The 19,821-nt window shown below is 31.5% G+C and overlaps 1 protein-coding gene across 1 annotated transcript; it reads left to right on the forward strand.

Moving 5' to 3' along the window:
• Positions 1-2,429: 2,429 nt before the first annotated feature.
• On the forward strand, positions 2,430-3,820 carry LOC145626744 (protein LIGHT-DEPENDENT SHORT HYPOCOTYLS 1-like). The gene has a single exon (XM_081679217.1). It carries the CDS (start codon positions 2,789-2,791, stop codon positions 3,446-3,448), a length of 660 nt encoding a protein of 219 aa, XP_081535343.1. The 5' UTR covers positions 2,430-2,788; the 3' UTR covers positions 3,449-3,820.
• The last annotated feature ends 16,001 nt before the right edge of the window (positions 3,821-19,821 follow it).

Genomic DNA, 19,821 nt, shown 5'->3' on the forward strand with positions numbered 1-19,821 from the left:
TATATATAGTCACCATTTTATTGTAAAAAACACAGTCATATCACTCATATGCGAGTCTTAGGTTAAGACTCCAATCAAGACTCGCCAATAAATTTACCCTTAAGGGTCTGTTCTCATACGATTATTTTCATTCAGTTCAGTTCAGTTCAGCTCTAATAAGTCCAGTTCATTTCAGTTCAGCTTTTAATTTCCTTCTTTTATAAAATATTCAGTTCATTTCAGCTCTAATAAGTTCAGTTCAATTCAGCCAATGAGAATAAGCCCTTAGTGGTCAAATTAATGTATTGCCTCTATTTTGTTAAAATGGCTCATTAGAGTTTGGCACATACGACGATGTAGAACTTTGACCAATAATAGTATCTTTTATGATTAATATGTACTCCATATAAATTACAACAATCAAATATTATTGAGACAATTTCAACAAGTACTCACAAAATTATATATATATATATATAATTCACAAATATTGATCAAAGTAAACCAAATAAATAGTGCAAAAAGTTTTTTACAAAAAAAAAAAAAAAAAAAAAAAAAAAAAAACGAAAGTAGTATTGTACTCCGTATTAGATAAATTTACTAAATTTGACTGGGCCATTTATTCAAAGTTAATATAGAGCAATGGAAAGGAATATAATAATATTACTCCGTCTGTTTTGTAATTATCGCAACACTTTCCTTTAACATATGTTTCTTAATATAATTGCAACACCTTTATATTTGAAAAGGACTTTACTGTTATTTCAATATTCTCTCCCACTAATCTCACTTTCACAAATATTAGAGTAGGGTCTGTTTTGATTGATTGAAATGAGCTGAACTGAACTGAAATGAATTGAATATTTTATGAGAGAAGAAAATTGAGAACTGAACTGAACTGAAAGTAATATGAAGAGAACATGCCCTACTACCACCGTGTTTTAATAAGTGTTACAGTTTGACTTTTTTCACTATTCATATAATGATTTTGACTTGATTAATTTACTAATATATAAAAAAAAAACAAATCTTATTGTATAATACATGCATGGTTGGATTCGATATAATTTACACTTTTATAATATCAATTAACATATAATTTAATTAACATATCAATAACTATATACTGAAAGACACACCAGCAATGACACGTATCATCTCCTGGTGTGTCCTTAGGTTTTTTTTTTTTTTTTTTTCCTAAAAAAAATAATTTAATAAGAAACAAATCTTTACATATATAATACTATATCCTAATGATTACATATGGTGTTTAATAGAAGATTTGATGTATCATTTCCTTTCAAAATAAACATATTGACAATTATAAACTTAAGCAATAAAATAAAAAAATTATTCTTAACATAACTTATGACATATGGAGTTTCTTTTCTTTTTTTTTTTTTTTTGGCAAGACATATATTATATTATTAATTATGTACTACATTTATTACAATAGTACAAGATCAAATAATTTTTTTTCTTCTTAAATTTATTTATTTTAAAAAATTATATAATAGAAGCTACAAATTTTAAAAAATAAATATGAAAATCAAATCAACAAAGGTACTTTTGTTATTTCCTTGAATTATTTATGATTAAAATTTTAATCAATTAATAATCTATAATTAACTGTGGACACTTCAGTTTCACTTGCCAAGAACAACACAAATTTATTATTCTTAGTGTGATTTTTTTTTTACCATTTTTTTGTTGTTCTTCTTCAATTGATATGAATATAACATATGAAAGTCGAATATTTAATATAATCTTCATTTGAAAAATAGTAATTGAAAATTACCGTGCATGACACAGGACCTAATCTAGTGATTAGATAAATTAATGGTCAAAGTCGTATCTCGACATCGTATTTGGTCAAATTGTAACACTTATTAAAACACGAAAACAGTATTATTTCTCATTTTCTATTAAACTATATTTTATATTATAAAAAATTCTATTTTGATCTCCATCTTACAAAGTATAACTTTCCTAATAAAACTCTATGCACATTCTAATATTACGATTATTACGAAACGGAGAGAGTACTAGTAGTAAACTAGTAATATAGTACAAAAAAGTGGGAAACTGGGAATAAGAGTAAAAAAGTAAACGCAGATGAAGTAGGTAAAAAAAATAAAAATAGAATGGGGACAAACAAACGTGTCTAAATCAGTAATAGACTCTCTTACTCACACAGTCAGTCAGTCTGAAATATTTTTTACTGATTGAATCTGTAAACACTACAGTATATTTTATTTAAATTTTTTTTACAGTGAGTACCATTTCAGCCAACAGACAGTCTTTCTCAATTCTCATATTTTTCATAGTACAGTATTACTACTAGTAGTAGTTACTATTTCTGTCCCCACAACTTCAACACTCTACAATATTTCCCCCCTTTCTTCTCTTTCTCTTTTCCTTTCAATTCCATTCATTGGATCACACTTTTCTTTCTAATTCTCTCTCTATAAATCTATCTATCTCTTGGCTGCCCTGAAAAGGAAATCCATTAATGTTTTTGCTCATTTTTGCCTGCCCTAAATTTATACGAGTAATATAAATCTTCTTATTCTAGTTCTAGTAGTACTATTTCTACTGTTCCTATAAAAAGAAACATGGGATTTATTCCTTATATGTAACTTTCTTTGATTTCTTCCTAATCTTTTCTTCATCCATGCAAATTTTCTTTCTTTTTTTGATCTTTAATAGTGAGTGTTCTCCATCCCTTTTAGTCTATAGCTAAAGGGTTCAAAGGGGGAGGTAACCCTAGTGTTTTATTCAACTCGATTATTTGATTTTCATCTATAAGATGGATTTTATGATGGCCAATAATGATGGGAATAGTAGTAATAATCCTATGTATTCGTATAGTGGTTTCGGAGGCGGTGGTGGTGGTGGTGGGAGCGGGAGTGGGAGTTCCTTTACCCTTACCACATCTGGTGGTGGTGTGGCCGTTGGGGGGTTCGACTCTGGGAGTAACGAGCCGTCCCCCCAACGGCAACAGGGATCGGTCCAATCCCTCCCTAGCAGGTATGAGAACCAGAAGCGGAGGGATTGGAACACGTTTAGTCAGTACCTGAGGAGCCACCGGCCTCCGCTACCGTTATCACTATGTAGCGGAGCTCAAGTGCTGGAGTTCCTCAGGTACTTGGACCAGTTCGGGAAGACTAAGGTTCACAACCATGCCTGTCCGTACTTTGGTATCCCCAACCCTCCTGCCCCATGCCCCTGTCCGCTTAGGCAGGCATGGGGCAGTTTGGATGCTCTCGTAGGCCGTCTCAGAGCGGCCTACGAGGAGCATGGCGGACGGCCCGAGACCAACCCATTTGGAGCTCGCGCCGTCCGCCTTTACCTCAGGGAGGTAAGGGATTATCAAGCTAAGGCCAGAGGCGTTAGCTATGAAAAGAAGAGGAAGAGGCCTCCTCCTAAGCAAAAGCCAATTGGAATGGGTCTACCAACAACAAATTAATTATTAATGTCAACCACTTGTACTAGCTGAGGAGGGTTTTTTATGCTGCAAAAATGAAGATCAAATCATATGATGAGCTTCTGCTGCTAGCTGTTTTTTCTTTTCTCGTTTATTTTTCCATTTTCCCTTATAAAGATGATATAAGAACAACGGCAACGACAACAACGACGATGAAGATGTCATCTTTAGTAAGTCTTTACAGTACTTCTCTATATATGCTACTTCTTCACCCTCAGCTCAAGTGTAACTGTAATATATCTATACACATAATTGCAAAACTACTAGCAATCTATTGGTATTGGATGAGTAGTAATGGTTTTACTAATTGCCTTTGTTTTCCATTGGATCATACAATGATGATTCATAGTTTCATATACTAGTTTGTTTTAAGCAACCGCGAATTTTGTGTTTATTCATGTTGTCATTTCTTCTTTATCTTTGTGATTTTTTTTTCTCGCGGTTATATTGGACACTCCATACAAAAAAATTAAATGTTCAACGCACCTTATCATTTAAGATGCCTAAAATGTGTAAGTTGTGGCGGATATGGAGTTAGGGTGACTTTTTTCTTGATGAAAAAACGTTTTTTCTTTGTACTCTATATTATGGAGTAAAAAAATTATGATGATTTCCATTTTTGAAGAATAAAAAAAATATGCTAAATTTATGCATCAATGCCAAATACGAATTATATTGAATACTGTATATATATGATTATATGGTTTATAATGTGCTAGTTGCAAGTAATAGCAAAAAACCATAGCTAATTGTATGATTGAGTACAAAACTGATTATTTTGTTATTAATGATTGATTAAGAAAGAAAATGATATATGACAATTAAAAGAAGTGAAAAGAAATGAAATTATAGTTTTTGAATTAAACTAGCTGAGAGATTGAAAAGAAAGCTCCTTTTGATTTTGATTTTTTTTTTTTTTTTGACTCATTGATTTTGATTATTGGTGTGCGTACATTTCTATAATTTTTATGCTTGTACAAATGGTGAATGATTTTTTTCATTCTTTAATTAATTAACTCCCATTTATCTTTTTAACGCATTGATATTTCATTGGTAATTTGTTTTGAAAAAGATGAAAATGAGCTCTACATCCATTTGGAAAAATTATGATAGCAATTTTCAATTACTCCCTCCATTTTTCAAATAATATTTTCGTATTTACTATTTATGAGCTCAAACAAAAAAAAATATAACCGTATAATGGAAATTTATATGACATAGTGATAATAATTACTTTATACGGAGTAATAATCATGCAAAGTCTTGTTATACGTAGTAGATTTGATTCGTCCATATATGTATTAATTAATTTAGATGCACGAGAACATGCGTAGAATGCAAATAGAAAGATCTATAGTGTTTTTAGGGTTTATTTTGTTTTTGGATTCTTATTTGAGTAAGCTTTTACATACTCAATTATGGAAGTATGATCTAGTCAAACAAATAATGTACTGCGTTGTACAGGCAAAACTACAAAAGTATTCTTCTATCAAGATAAAATTCCAATTGCAATGGGGCTAGATTTCACATTCTACTATTTTTGATTTTTTTTTTCCTGCCGAATTTTCATTTATCTAAACTATGTAACCTTAATTGAACTTACTGATATTAATTTTAGTTGTAACGATCTTGAATAACCCTTATTATAACTTATATGGACTAATTTTTCTTGAATTTGGTAAACCTTAATTAACATTTTTTTACATAAGTGGAAGTAAGGTGCATGAATAACACTAGACCATGATAAATAATGTGTTACATTTAAACGCATGGATTTTGAAAACTAATATGGAATAGTTTTTTCATTATTGTTTTTCGTTTTCAACTTATAGGTTTTTTGAACTTAGAGTAAAGAAATTAAAATGGAACTTGGAAAAGGTATTTATGGTGTTTATTCAATTTCACAATCTAAAGCATCATAATGATTATCCATAGTCATTTCAAATTTAATAAATAAACATAGTCATTTCAATTTTATCTTTTGATACTTTGGTGATGAACTCATTCAGTTACTACTTGCATTTCAATACTGTAGTTGCTATAACCCTACATATAATTGGCATAATTGTGGACTAATAAATTCAAGGGAAATAAATTAGTATCCATAAAAATAGTTTTTCCTTCTTTAATTTGTTATTCATATCTCACTTTGAATTTTTTTTTTTTTTTTGCTCGATAACAAAATGATTTTAAATGAGAAGAATAAAAAGGATCGATCAAAGAGATCTGATTTTAAAAGACCAAGAAAATGTTAGTAAAAATCTTTCAGATTGACTAATAGTTAAAATAGTAGCTAAAACTACTTGAAAACAAAAACAAAATTGGTTGTCCAATTTGCTGCTTTTATATAGGGTCACCTAATAAATTTTATGGAGTATACAAATTTGAAATAAGTGGCAAACCTTAATTGTATCATAAAATGATAAAAGAAAAGGCACATATATAAGGAGCATAAATTTGTTAAGATTTGGATATCTCAAACTGCCCCCTACTTGTCAACTGAAGTCCCCAATTGCCCCTACATATATCTGAAATTCCATTAAAATTGTAAGTAATAAACTTTAAATTAAGAACAAACTATTACATAATTAGAAAAGGAATTAAAAAATTTCATTAGAATTAAATTTTTTTTTTTTTTGGGGAATATTTAATTGTCATTGAATATTTAGAAATTGAAAATTCCTAATGAATTAGAAAATTTTATGAGTAATTTAGAAATTCCTAGAGATCAAGGGTGTTCATTAATGGAAATTATTTCAAATAATATGAAGTAAGAAACTACTTTAGGTCAAGAAAAATATGGTTATAGATTTATTTTTTATTTTATATTTTTATACTTTGTTTATTGGTATGATGTTTAAAAAGTGTGTGTATTATCATTAATTATTGGATAAGAAAATTGTTAGTCAATAAATCAGTATTATAAATGATTTTCCAACCAAATATATAAGAAATGATAAACTTAAAAAGTACATTTGACCAAAAGTAAACACACCCTTATAATTCATTAATTATCAAACTCTAAGCAAAAGTTCTTTTAAAGTAGGATGGTATGTGGAAAATAGCTCTTATTAATGAAACTGTGTGGCCTGTGCCAACAATTAGATGATGAGGAATTTACCTTTTTCTATAGAAAAACTAATCATCTGGCTTTTTATAGTTTTCCAAATTAGCTCAATTAAGTTTAATCTCTATTATATAAGCAAATGGGTGAGGCAATAATATTTACATAATTACCTAGAAAATGTCCATGAGTTTTACTACTTAATGTTTTACAAAAGGTCATGTAGCTTAGTATAATAATCTAAATATCTAAAACATGAATTGTGTGCATAAGATCAGACCAACATAAGATCAAATTTCCAAAGTTGAAATTTAAATCTCAAATTAGCATGCAACAATTATTTCTCATATTTTTTTACCTTGTAAGTTTTGCATTATTATTTCTTAAGGCTCAACAAATGAATTTATAGTGGTACATAACACTATTTTTTTGTAGGGAAGTACATAACACAATAATTCTCAAACAATTCCTTTGTAGTAATTGTCAAATTTAGAGTATGCTAGTAAGAGATATCGATCAAATACCTATAAATGTTAAACACGTTAGTCAACGTGCAATTATTATTAAACTGAGAAGAACATTGTTTAAACGTGTGATGTATCGTCTTGATTACAGTGTCGACACAAAAGATAGGTAAAATAATTTATAATAATCCCTAATATCAATTAATTAAAATAATTAACCAATATATGTAACCTCAATCTTTTAGAAGGGACCCAATAGTTTAATTATTGAATTTTTTTGGGTAATAGTGACATAAATTCCTTTAAATGGGGGAGGGGGTAAATAATGTCAATTGTATTGTTATTCACATAGACAAGTGAAAAAGGCAATTGATTTGATTTTTCGTACGCGTGTAAATTTACTGTTGAAAGATTTGAAAATTCTTAAATTTCAACTTTTAGCACAGTAATCATATTATTCATATGTACTAGTTGGGATGATATATAGTTAGGTAAATTATAGGGTATGGTATGGTATTGATTCAAAGATAATTATATTAGTAAAATGTTAATCAAATCTCTATGATTATAGGAAAAGACAAAGGTTTGTGACCCATAACTTTTGCTAATTACTCCATTTTCCTAATCTAACTGGCCGACAAAACCTTTAAGCATGATCCGTTAATAGGTTCTCTTTGTTGGTTTTAATTTTACATGCATATCCCTAATTAAGCTTGTTCATTTGGGGGCATCGAATAATTGTTTATGAACTACTCTATTTCAACTCACCTCCTAGGGTTCTTGCAACTTTGTTTTGACGCGAAATAAGAAAATTATCATTAATGTCCGATGAACGATGATTTGGCGTTTATTATAATAATCAGATAAGTTCAATAATGTTATAAAAGTTACGGTTTTTGTTATGATAAAGTGATATCATTACATTGTTCATCTCAAGATTCCTTAACTCTAATATTGAAGATAGATTAGAATTTAGGTTGCTTACTAATTATGTATATATTTACCATCATCGACTCCTAATTATATAAGATATGCCAACAAAAGTATTTGGATCGGCTATATAATTGGGCTTGTGCTAATTGAGTTTGTGTCGATTGATTAAGAGCTATGAAAAAAAGGTATAATAATATAAAAGAAATAAACCTAAATTTTCTAGTTTCTATATACTGCCCTCCAAGTAATAAGGCTGAGCTATCATATACATGATGTGTTCTAAACAATATGGTTCTTAACCTATCACAATTTTTTTTTTTTTGGCACATTATGAGTTTTATAATTGATGTAATGAAATCATAAATGTGTTAATCAAATCTCTCTCTTTTCTTTTTTTTTTTTTTTTTTTTTTTTGTAATAAAAGATCCTTAATTAATATTGTAAAAAGAAAAGAAAAACTACTCCATCATCGATCTCTCCTACTACTCATTATAGAGTGAGGGTAAAATTGCAGATGGTGTATGTAACTCTTTTTTAAGGAAAGATGAATTGAAAGATCCTATTAAATTGACACCTCTTATATGTTAAGTCAATTAAACTTCGAAGATCAATGCTTGAGAGTAGGGGGTAAGGAAATCCATCTAGTTCCAAGAGAATTGTAGTTAGTAGGGCTCAATTTGTGACCTCAAAGTCACAAGGTGAGCTCCTCACCAACTCCACCAAACTTGTTGTATGTAACTGTTACACGGAGTACATTAATTTGCTTGAAATTAAAGGGTAGTACAGTGATGGTAAAAAGTAATTCAACTGTTTTTCTAGAACTTACAAAGTTACAATTGGTAAATTTGGAACCAATAATGTCACTAAGATCCTAGCTTATTAGGTTCTAACTTCTATGTCTTGATTGATCGTGCAAGAAAAAAAAAAGTAGTTGCATATTTTACGATGGTTTTACAATTGAGTTATTTATTTACTCCCTCCGTCCTAGAATACGTGACATAATTCTCATTTTTATCTAATCTAAAATATTTGACACATTACTAAATATGGAATGAGACCACTAATAAAAACATATTTTCATATACTCTCTTTAAGACCACAAACCCCAAAAAATCTAGTTACTACATAAATCTTTTTTTTTTTTTTTTCTTTTTTTCTCTCCTTACTACCCCCACCTCCCCTATCTTTTATTTTTCAACAATATAAAAATACAAAAAAGAATCCTTTATATAACATAGATAAATGTTTTAAATGGATCCATTTATTTTTCTTAAACTATGTGTCCACCCAATGTCCTAAGTATTTTGGGATAAGGGAGTATTACTTGTTATATGGTTGTTTTATGAACTTTAAACATGCATATGTCATCAATGGGTAACGGAGAGAGCCTGCGTTTTCTATGTAGTGTATCTAGATCTGTCAACTCGAGTCAACGAGTTGGGTTGGGGTCAAATTTCGAGTTATTTGGGTAATTTGGTTTTATTTGAGTGGTTTAGATTGCTCAGTCATTACCAATTATGATATATGGGTCAAATCAGGTCTAATTCTGGTCATTTGGGTTGGGTTGGGTCGGGTCGGGTTCAGGTTTTCTCTCAGTAAAACAAGTTTGAAATCGGATAGGGTTGGGTTACCGGGCCAGGTCAGGAATTAACAGGTCCAAGTTTATCCAAGCTTTAAGATTTTTAATTAGCTACTTCGTCAAACTATACCTTCAGACTAACCACCTTATAGAATTTCTCATACTTTGTACTCCCTCTGTCCTACAATTACATTTTGTTTGGGTTTAAGGAAATGGAGGGAAGAAAAATTGAGGGATAGGTAATCTCTCATTTGGATAACAAATAATGAGGAATGAGAGATTTGGAGGGGAAAGAAATGGAAGGATCAAATTGCAAGAAATTGATTCTTTTAACAATGGAGAGTTTTGAAAGGAAAACTCTATTCTCCAACCTTCCCCTCCCCTCCCCTTCCCTTCCCTTCCCACCCTTCTCCTCCCCCCTCCCCCCGTTTCTTTTCCTCCCCTAGAATTTATCCAAACACATTGTTATAGTTCCGGTAAGAGACTTAAAATGTTGTTCCTATTATTATTTTTAGATAGTATGTAAAGATCATTATATCCTCATTTTTTTTAACTTTATTCATTAAACTTTCAAAATTACCCTTGAATTTTCCACTTGTCTTGTACTTTTTTCACTTTTTCTTTCTAACTTTTGACTATAATTATTGAAAATTATACGTACTTTTTACTTTTTCTTAATATAATTCGTCCACTTTCGCCTCTCACTTCTTGAATACCATGAAAAACACAAACAAAAACTATAAATTGGGACGGAGGGAGTAACATACTTCCTTTGTTTCATTAAATTTGTAATAACTTGGATTATAAACTTTTATATTATAACTTAGATTACATGATTACCTAATATAATAAATAGTATATGGATATTATGTAATCACAAATTTTTATATGCGGCCTGTTGTACTGTGCACCAGGGGTTTGATTTTCTCGGTCAGGGGTTACTTGAGTTTTCGGGATTGTTTGAGTTTCTCGGTCATGGGTTACTCGAGTTTCCGGGGTTACTTGGGTTTCTCGGTCAATGATTACTCGAGTTTTCGGGGTTACTTGAGTTTCTCGTTAAGGGTTACTCAAGTTTTTCGATCAGGGGTTACTCGAGTTTTTTGGTCAAGGGTTACTCGATCCAGTTGCAAGGGTTATTCGAGTTTCTCGGTCAGGGGTTACTCGAATCACAATTTTTTGAATGCGGCCTGACCGAGAAACTCGAGTAACCCCTGGCTAAGTAACCCTTAATAGAGTGAACCCCTCGATTCGAGTAACCCTGGCCAAACCCCTCAAAATAACCCCTGATCGAGTAACTCAAGTAACCCTTGACTGAAAAACTCAAGTAACAAGTAAATCTTGACTATTGAAAAACTCAGGTTACCCCTAACAAAAAATCTCGGACAACTCCTGCCGCATGGTGTGGCCTGCTGCACCAAAAAAATTGTATAGTATTGAATCAAATTGAATTTTTTTTTAGTAAATGAACTATTTTATAATTTTAATTGTTTAGTATTACAAATACAAGTTTTTATATATTGTAATTGACTAAATTTGAGTATTGACAAACATAACAGGTAAACTGCTACAATTTTACGAAAAAGAAGGGAATTAATTACTCCTTACATGATTTGCAAAAGGTTCACATTTGGCAAGCATGTCTCTTTACACAATCAATAATTTGTGGAAGAAATTCTTAACCAACAAAAACAAAAAAGAAAAAAAGATAAACAATGCAAGGGGCCAATAATTAAATTGCTCGTTTGACATTATTGTCTAATCCTACCTCCCAAATGGTGTCAATTCTTCTCCAAATTATGTAAATTTTTAAAAAATCTAGAATACCTCTTCGATATATCAAATTTTTGGGGGGTTACGATAAACCAAATACTAATTTTTGACACAAACAAAAGAACAACAGAAAGACAAGTATTCTTTAGTTTAACAACACTAATAATATGATTAAATGTAAAATAAACAAGATTAGAAAATGTCTGCTATGTATAAACAATAGATAGATTTGATACAGATACATGTCGCTTACAATAAAGTTGTTGGCTTTGAACATACTTCATAATATTTATTTTGATGCTAATACTAGATAGATCTTGATTCCACCTAAACATATTATCCATATCTTTGATGTTTAGAGAATCAAACTTTATAACATAATTATATTATATGTATGGATTAATTATATTATATGGTTTAACATCAATAATTGGGTGACCTCCATGGAAAGTCTCGCAATCCGATGCTATTGCCAATACAAGGAGTACCTATGTTTCCACAGTTTAGGCATGTAGCTTAGGCAACCCAATATTTTAAATTCAATTTTGTTACACGTGAACCCCAAACCATTAATTGCAAATACCCTTCTTGTGCTTTAAAATTGTATGGTATGAGATGTAATCATCTTCGTCCAAGGCAACCATGCACATCTATATTAACAAAGTGTTGACTTACTTATAACCTTTTTATTTTAGATGTTTGAGGTCTGGGGTTTGAATCCTAGTTATCCTATCATGTGAAGGTACTTAAGGGTAGATCGAGATTCTCTTACTCTCCTTTAGGGGTGCTAATTGAGTTGAGCAGCTAGCAAGCAATTCAAACTCGACTTGGTCAACACTCGGTCAAAACTCGAATCGAGTTAGCTCGATTCGAATTCGACTCGATTCGAGATGTTAATAACGAGCATGAGTTGAGCAATTTCTAACTCTACTCGATAATATATATTATTAATATAGAATTTACAAACAAAGTTACCATGTTTAAACAAGTTTGAAGTGTTAATTTATATTATCAAAAGAATATATAAAAATAGAATACAATATAAAGTGAACAAAAATAAATAAAGGCATATATTATAGCAAGGGTTAACTTTAACGAGCAGATCATGAGCTACTCGACTCGACTCGACTCAAAACTTTAACGAGCACGAGTCGATCGAGCAAGTTTTATTAGTTCGAACTTTTAGCGAACACGGGTTGAGCACATGTAAAAAGTTTTCAAGTCGAGTAGAGCACCCCTCATCTCCGTGATTGACTCGCTTGATAAGCACCCCTATCGGCTCTTCGCCCGCAAATAATGGACCAAAAAATTCATAAAGGCAGAAGTCTGTTTAGGATCCTCCTTACCAATTAAAAAAAATACACATTATATTATAATGTATTTAATAAATAATGGAAATTTTGCAAAAAACCACCTTATATAAGCAATTTTTTGCAAAAAACCACCTTATATTTTTTTATTTTTTTTTTGCATGGACACACCTTAATCAAATTTTTTTTTTGAAAATCAATACCTTTATGTCAGATAATGAGGTTTGACCCCATTTTCCGGCGTTGACTACCCCAATCTACCCACGAAACCATCTCTTTCCCCAGCCCCACCCACGAAACCACCGACCTCCCTCCCAAGCCCCACCCACAAAACCACCCTTTCATGGCGTTGACCACCATAAAAACACCCTCTCTTATGGCGTTGACCACCCTAAACACACCCCTTTAACGACGTTGACCACCCTAAACCTTCCTCTATAGCCCTACCCACCCTTCTCCCCTCCACTGTCAGTTTCATGGGTGCAGATGGCGTAGTCAACGCCAGGAAATAGAGTTTGACTCTATTTCTATTTTCCGGCATAAAGGTATGGTTTTGCAAAAAAAAATTTGATTAAGGTGTGTCTTTGCAAAAAAAAATTAATACAGTGGTTTCTTGCAAAAAAATGCTTATAAAATGTGGTTTTTTGCAAAATTTCCATAAATAATCTACCCATATAAAATTATATGATATTTAACATTATGCGATGAGTTGCATTCGACTAAATAGATCTGAGCATGAAATGAGACAAACCACCATAAATGATCAAGTCATAGCTAAACACAAATTGAGCGCATAACTAGTCTGACACGACATGAGAGACATGCTGATAGGTCATGCAGGTATATCATCTTTTGAAATTGAATTAATATAACAACAATGGGTCGGTCCTACTTATTTTCAAACAAGAGAAGCAAATGTTTTATGAGAATTGTCATGGTACGACTCCACCTTGCGCTTACGTTAATATCAACCCTCAATCCTAAAATGAATTGAAGGCCAATTGACCAAATTGGTAAATAAAAAAGAACCTTAAAGACAATTTGGTATAAAAAATTAACTCTATCAACAAATTGGTGGGAAAAAAAACAAAAAAAAAAACAAAACCCTAACCTGAAGAGACAATTTGGTTTTGAAAAAAAAAAAAAAAAAATCTCCGTTGACATTTAGACCAAAAATATAATTTTTTTTGTCGACGAACTCTTCAAAAGCCTAATTTAATTCGTTATTTTTTAAAAAAAAGAAATAGTTTCCCATTTAGGACCGGTTCTCTTCAGCTTAATTTTAGTTCAATTCAGTTCAGCTCAGCTCAGCTTCAACCAGTTCAGTTTAGTTTAGTTCAACTATAATCAGTTCAGTCCAATTTAGTTCTTTTCTTTTGCTAATTTTTTGTTTTATATGATTTAGCTAATGATATTGTTAATGACAATCTAATTTAGGTGGGCCGATCTTTTTACGTTCATCTTTATGTCTAATGATATTGCTAATGATAGTTAAAGCCAAATTTCATGCTTTTAACATATACTCCCTCCATTTTTTTATTTTATTTATTTTTTTTTTTTTGAAATGTATCACTTTGAATTTTGCACTATGTATTCACATACTATGGTTGACATAAATTTTTCACTTCTATAAAATATATAAATGTTGTTATATAATATATCATTAGATTTGTCATTATATCCAGTTTTATAATATATTTTTGTTATAATTTTTACTAATAGAATGGTAAAAAAACTCAAATTACGTCTTGGCAAATGTGCCGGTCAAACTGACACAAATAAAAAAAAAAATAGAGGGACAACAACAACGACAACAATAATTATTTAAAGTTCATTTTTCAAATGGTTTTATTTCTTTGTACACATTTTTACAATTGAACTCGTTATATTTGATTAACACTTATATATATTTCTTAATCCACTTACATATTATTATTATTATTATTATTATTATTATTATTATTATTATTATTATTATTATTATTATTATTATTATTATTATTATTATTATTATTATTATTATTATTATTATTATTATTATTATTATTTTTCATAAATAGCAAAATATCATTAATCCATAGTCAAATATTTCAGTTCAGTTCAGTTCAGCTCCAATCAGTTTAGTTCAGTAAATCAAAATAGGCCCTTAACACGTTGAATTTAAATGTCATCCCCTTTTTGTTTTGCTAAACCTTGATACCAAATTTATTTCTAACCCCCTTTTATTTGAATTTTCGTTAATAAGGGGTAGGAAAATTAATAATATTTTTTTTCTTCAAATTGTAGTTTCTGTAAATAAAAAAAAGAGGTTAGAAAATTAGTTGGCAATTTTATTTATTTTTTTTTTACCAAAAAAACAACGAAAAATGAAGTAAGTTAAGCATTCGCGAGTAGTTTGTTGGAATTTTTCGTATTTTTTTTTTTGTCTATATGTCGCATGAGTTTTTTTTTTTTTACTAAACTGTTGTTTGGGGTTAACTTTTTTTACCAAATTATGGTCGAATTTTTTTTTTTTACCAAATTACTACTGAAGCTTACCAATATTGTCAATTGGCCATGATTCGAGCACTAATCAATAGGTGTGGACTTGTGCTTAGACAACCCATTCTATTTACCCACGACGGCGCTTTTGAGCATGATCTATCTAATGCTATTGCCTTTATTTACCACTAAGCCACTTAGGCTCCATTTGTTCACCTTTCTCTCATTATTGTAGGTCCGATTTAAATTCGGGTAGGATAAAATAAGGGATAATGAGCTTGGATAGACTATATTAGCTTACCTGATTTTTACTTATTTCAGATTAAAGGTGGGTAGCGTGTCGTGTTAGGCCGCTGCGGGTCGTGCCTGGTGGTGGCTCGTGTTGTGCCTACATTTTGGCGTGTCGTGCCATGCCAGGCCACCATTTGGCACACCCCCAGCCCATGGCACAACCTACGTGCTTGGCATGCCGTGCAGGGCACCGAGCCACCTATAATATTTTAATTTTTTTTAAAAAAACAATATGTTTTTTTGAACAACTTTTAAAATGGATATACTACTTAAATAAATTTATTAATTTATGTTCATTTTTTTATTATTATAACATTATTGTTTTTTTTTATTATTATACGAAGTACTTCTTTACTATTATTTATGTTATATTTATGGCCATGTCGGGCCGTGCCTGGCGGGCCAAACTACCATGACGCTAGCGGGTTCGTGTCGTGCTCATGTCGAATTTTCAAAATCGTGTTCAGAGCACGGCCTACGGCCCTACTCCTCGGTCACCGTGTTATGCCGCTGGTAGACTCGTGTCGTGCCTGGACCGTACCGCCCGTGGGCCGGCACGACCCATGTCTAACAAGATCCACTTGATTTTAACGTTGTAATGTGAAAGATTATGAAAATTACATATTATAACATACACATTATTACAAATCTAACAAGATCCACTTGATTTTTTTTTTTTTTTTCTCATAGATTAGTGTACATATAAGGTTAAAATTTTGTCACATCAAACAATTAGATCAAATAAGATAAACCAGTTTAGATGAAATTAGATAAAATAAATTCAAATCATGCAGATTGAATAAGTAAAAATAAGGTAAAATAATAGGCCTTAAGTTAAGATAATACAAAATATAAATAATGGTCAATAAGTTAAAATAATTTACTACCTCTGTTTCACATTTTTTGCAACTTTAAAAGGTGCACGGATTCTAGACAAAATTTGTTGTGATGAAGAGAGAGATAAAGAGAAATGACAACCTGAAAAGGAAAGAAAACATTAGTTGCAAATAATGTGTAACATTTATTTTTGGCAAAAGTTGTAAGAAAATATTAAACGGAGGTAGTATATGTTTTTAAGGTGAAAGAAGATTATTTAATATAATAACTGATAAGTTGAGATAAGACAAGAGTAAATAAGTTTACTGATAAGTTGAGATAAGACAAGAATAAATAAGTCTAATAACACCTTATATAAGCCCAATAAGATCTGTCAAAAAACATACAAGTATAATATTATTTGATAAATTCAAATAAGATAATTTAATACAAAGGTTGCTATGTTAAGATATATAAGATTATATAAGTTCAGATAAGTTCAGTAAGACTAACTGACAGTTCCAAGTAGTGGTGTTTGGGTATTAGACGAGGTAAGGTTGCTAATGTAATGGAGGGATATATGGTGGTGTTACAATGAGGGTGACTCTGGTGGGAGGCTAGGTGGGTAGAGAAGGTGCGGGATGGTGATCGATTATTAGGCCGGGCTAGGTTAAGTGGGCGGTGAGATGGTGTAGAAAATTGTTGATTGTTAGTTAGGGTGGGGATATACGGTTGTTGTTCGGACTCACTTGGTTACAAATACAAACAATGGAGGAAGTAATAGATAAGTTAATAACAAACAACTTATGCAATCACATAAAACTAACTCTATGCAAAGCTTGGTGTGCCGATTATTGTGACCGAAGAGAGTAGTATATTGAATTTATTATAATTGTCAAAACACTAATGACGACTGCTCTAAAATTTCAGTACGTTGCAAACAAAAATGATACAACAATTTTTGAATTTATGATATTTTTATTAGTAGATCAGTACATCGATTCGTTGGAATATAACCTAATTTTGAGGCATATCCAAGTATCGTAGAGTAATAGAGTTGTTTAGTAATATAACCTATTTTTGAGGCATGTCAAAATATTGTAGAGTTTATAGAGGTGTTTAATTAGTACTTTATAGTTGTTTAGTTAGCTTTTAGCTTTAAAAGTTGGGTCAAAAATTGTATTTGATTATCGACTTCTTTTCGGTCAACTGACATAGTTTGCTTTTAAGCCAAAATGAATTTTTTTTTTTTTTTGCTAAAGTACCAAGGATGATTTAATAATCTTATATTTATAGGGTTTACGGGTTTGCCTCTTTTGTAAATATATCGACATTTATTTTGGTATATGTCAGCCGGACCCAAGAATCCTAAGAGGTATAGGCCTTGGAATTTTATGAAATCCATTTAGGGCTTGCATCAAGGATGAATTGGTAAATTTCTTTTAGGGTTTTTTTTGGTAATTTTCGTTGGGAGGAAGTGGGTCCCATTTGGGGGGGGGGGGGGGGGAACTGGTGGGTTGTGGATCGGATCAATAGAAGATAGTAATCTCTTATTTTTCATGGAAGAAATTGATCTCAACTTATGTATTTTTTTTTTTTCTGAAAACTTCATCTTTTTTTATAGTATATACATTATTTATTTGAACTTGTTTTTCACAAATATCAATTATCTAAGAAGAGCTTTATAAAATAGCTTAACCAACATCACTCTCGCCTCTCACAATAACTAGTCTTACATTTTTGTACAAAACACAAAAAAAAAAAAAAAAAAAAAAAAAAGAAAAGAAAAAAAAAAAGTTATATATCCTACAAGATTATTGGCCCAAATCTATACCATTTGTAGGTGCAATAAAAGGTTTTCTTAGGTTATAGTTTTGTTGATATGTATGTAATAAAAATAATATATTATGCATGGTTTTTGATGATTTATTTCAATGTGCATTTGCAATATAATGCAAACTTATAACTTTGAATCCATAATCTAAAGAAATTAGTGATTAAATTTGTCTCAAAGAATATGTAAAATTAATAATGTTCATTGCATGCATTTTCTTCATCTTATTATAATGTTTAGGAGTACTTGGAGGATATACTTCATGTATAAAAATGGTCCAAAATTGAGGGTAAGAGGAACTATAATAAATCTATAAATCAACTCTCTTAGGGGGCGTTTGGTTCACATAATTAAGATACAAGGTATGAGTTTAGAATGGTTTAAACCCATACCTTATGTTTGTTTTATGATTTTAAGAGTTTCAAACACATACCTCCAACCCCCAAGGTATGGGGTTTAGAAACCTTGGGGGGAGGCGGGTTTGGCTCATTCCCATACTTTTAGGTATCAAATAAAAGAAAAAAATTGCATTCCATAAACATACCAAACATATGGTATTAAGAATCAAGTTCCAAACTCATACCACTATGGTTTCATTCCAGGTTCCAACCCCATACCAGTTTACGAACCAAACGCCCCCTTAATAGTTTGATAAAAATAAGAAATCTCTACATTAAAGCAAGAATTGATGATATTGAGCTAGGCTTATGTATTTAGCTTCTATTGGGCTTATGTTTTAGCCCGATCCTAGGTTGTATAAATATACCCTTATACGTAATACACTGACGAAGGATTCACATTCTTGACATGGTATCAGGCCTAAAACCCTAAAAACCTAAAACACAAAATTTTATTTCCAACGCTTAATCATCAACAATGGAGGACGGAAAGATTGATCCTGCCTCTCCGTTTTACCTTGGCTCCGGTGATCAACCGGGTAATTTGATTACACACGTCATCTTCACAGGTGATAACTACTTGGCATGGTCGAGGGCGATTACACTATCACTACTAGAAAACATGCAAATAACGACGGAATTTTTTCGTCGGAAACATGCAAATAACGACGGAATTTTTCCGTCGGAAATGGGGTTTCCGACGGAATTTCCGTCGTAACGGGTCGTCGGAATACATATTGTAGGAAAACCAGCTTTTCCGACGAAATTTCCGTCGGAAACACTATTCCGACGGAATTTCATCTATCGGCAGGGATTTTCAGGCCAGTGAAAATCCGTCGGAAAATTCCGACGGAATATAATCCGCCGGAATTTTTCGACGGAAATTCCGTCGTAAAAATGTTTCAAAAAAACAAAAAAAAATAGCCACCCACCACCCCAGACCACCACCCCACACCACCAGTCCCCCCCATCCAGACCCAACCACAACCACACACCACCACCCCACACCACCAGTCTTCCCCCCATCCGGACCCAACCACAACCACACACCACCACCCAACACCACCAGTCTTCCCCCCATCCGGACCCAACCACAACCCACACCACCACACACCACCACCGGCCCTATCCCACCACCATACACCACCACCGACACCACCACAACAAAAAACTTAGCCCCAAAAACCATAAAATACCCCCAAAAACCGTAAATTAACCCAAAAAAAAAAATTACACGACTAAAGCAAGAAATAACACACAAAACCAGTAGATCTACATATTTAATCAAAATTTCATAAAATAAAACGATGTTTAATCAACAAAAATTAAATCAACTATATAAATATACAATTATCTATTTAAATTTACAATTTATCATTACAATAACATATAAAATTAACTAGATCTACGAATCT

Source organism: Chenopodium album, chromosome 4, assembly GCF_948465745.1.
Source record: "Chenopodium album chromosome 4, dcCheAlbu1.1, whole genome shotgun sequence".
Classification (NCBI taxonomy): domain Eukaryota; kingdom Viridiplantae; phylum Streptophyta; class Magnoliopsida; order Caryophyllales; family Amaranthaceae; genus Chenopodium; species Chenopodium album.

What these genes read in the sequence shown, in the direction of transcription:
- LOC145626744 (XM_081679217.1), top strand. Translation starts at nt 2,789, where the DNA reads ATGGATTTTATGATGGCCAATAATGATGGGAATAGTAGTAATAATCCT.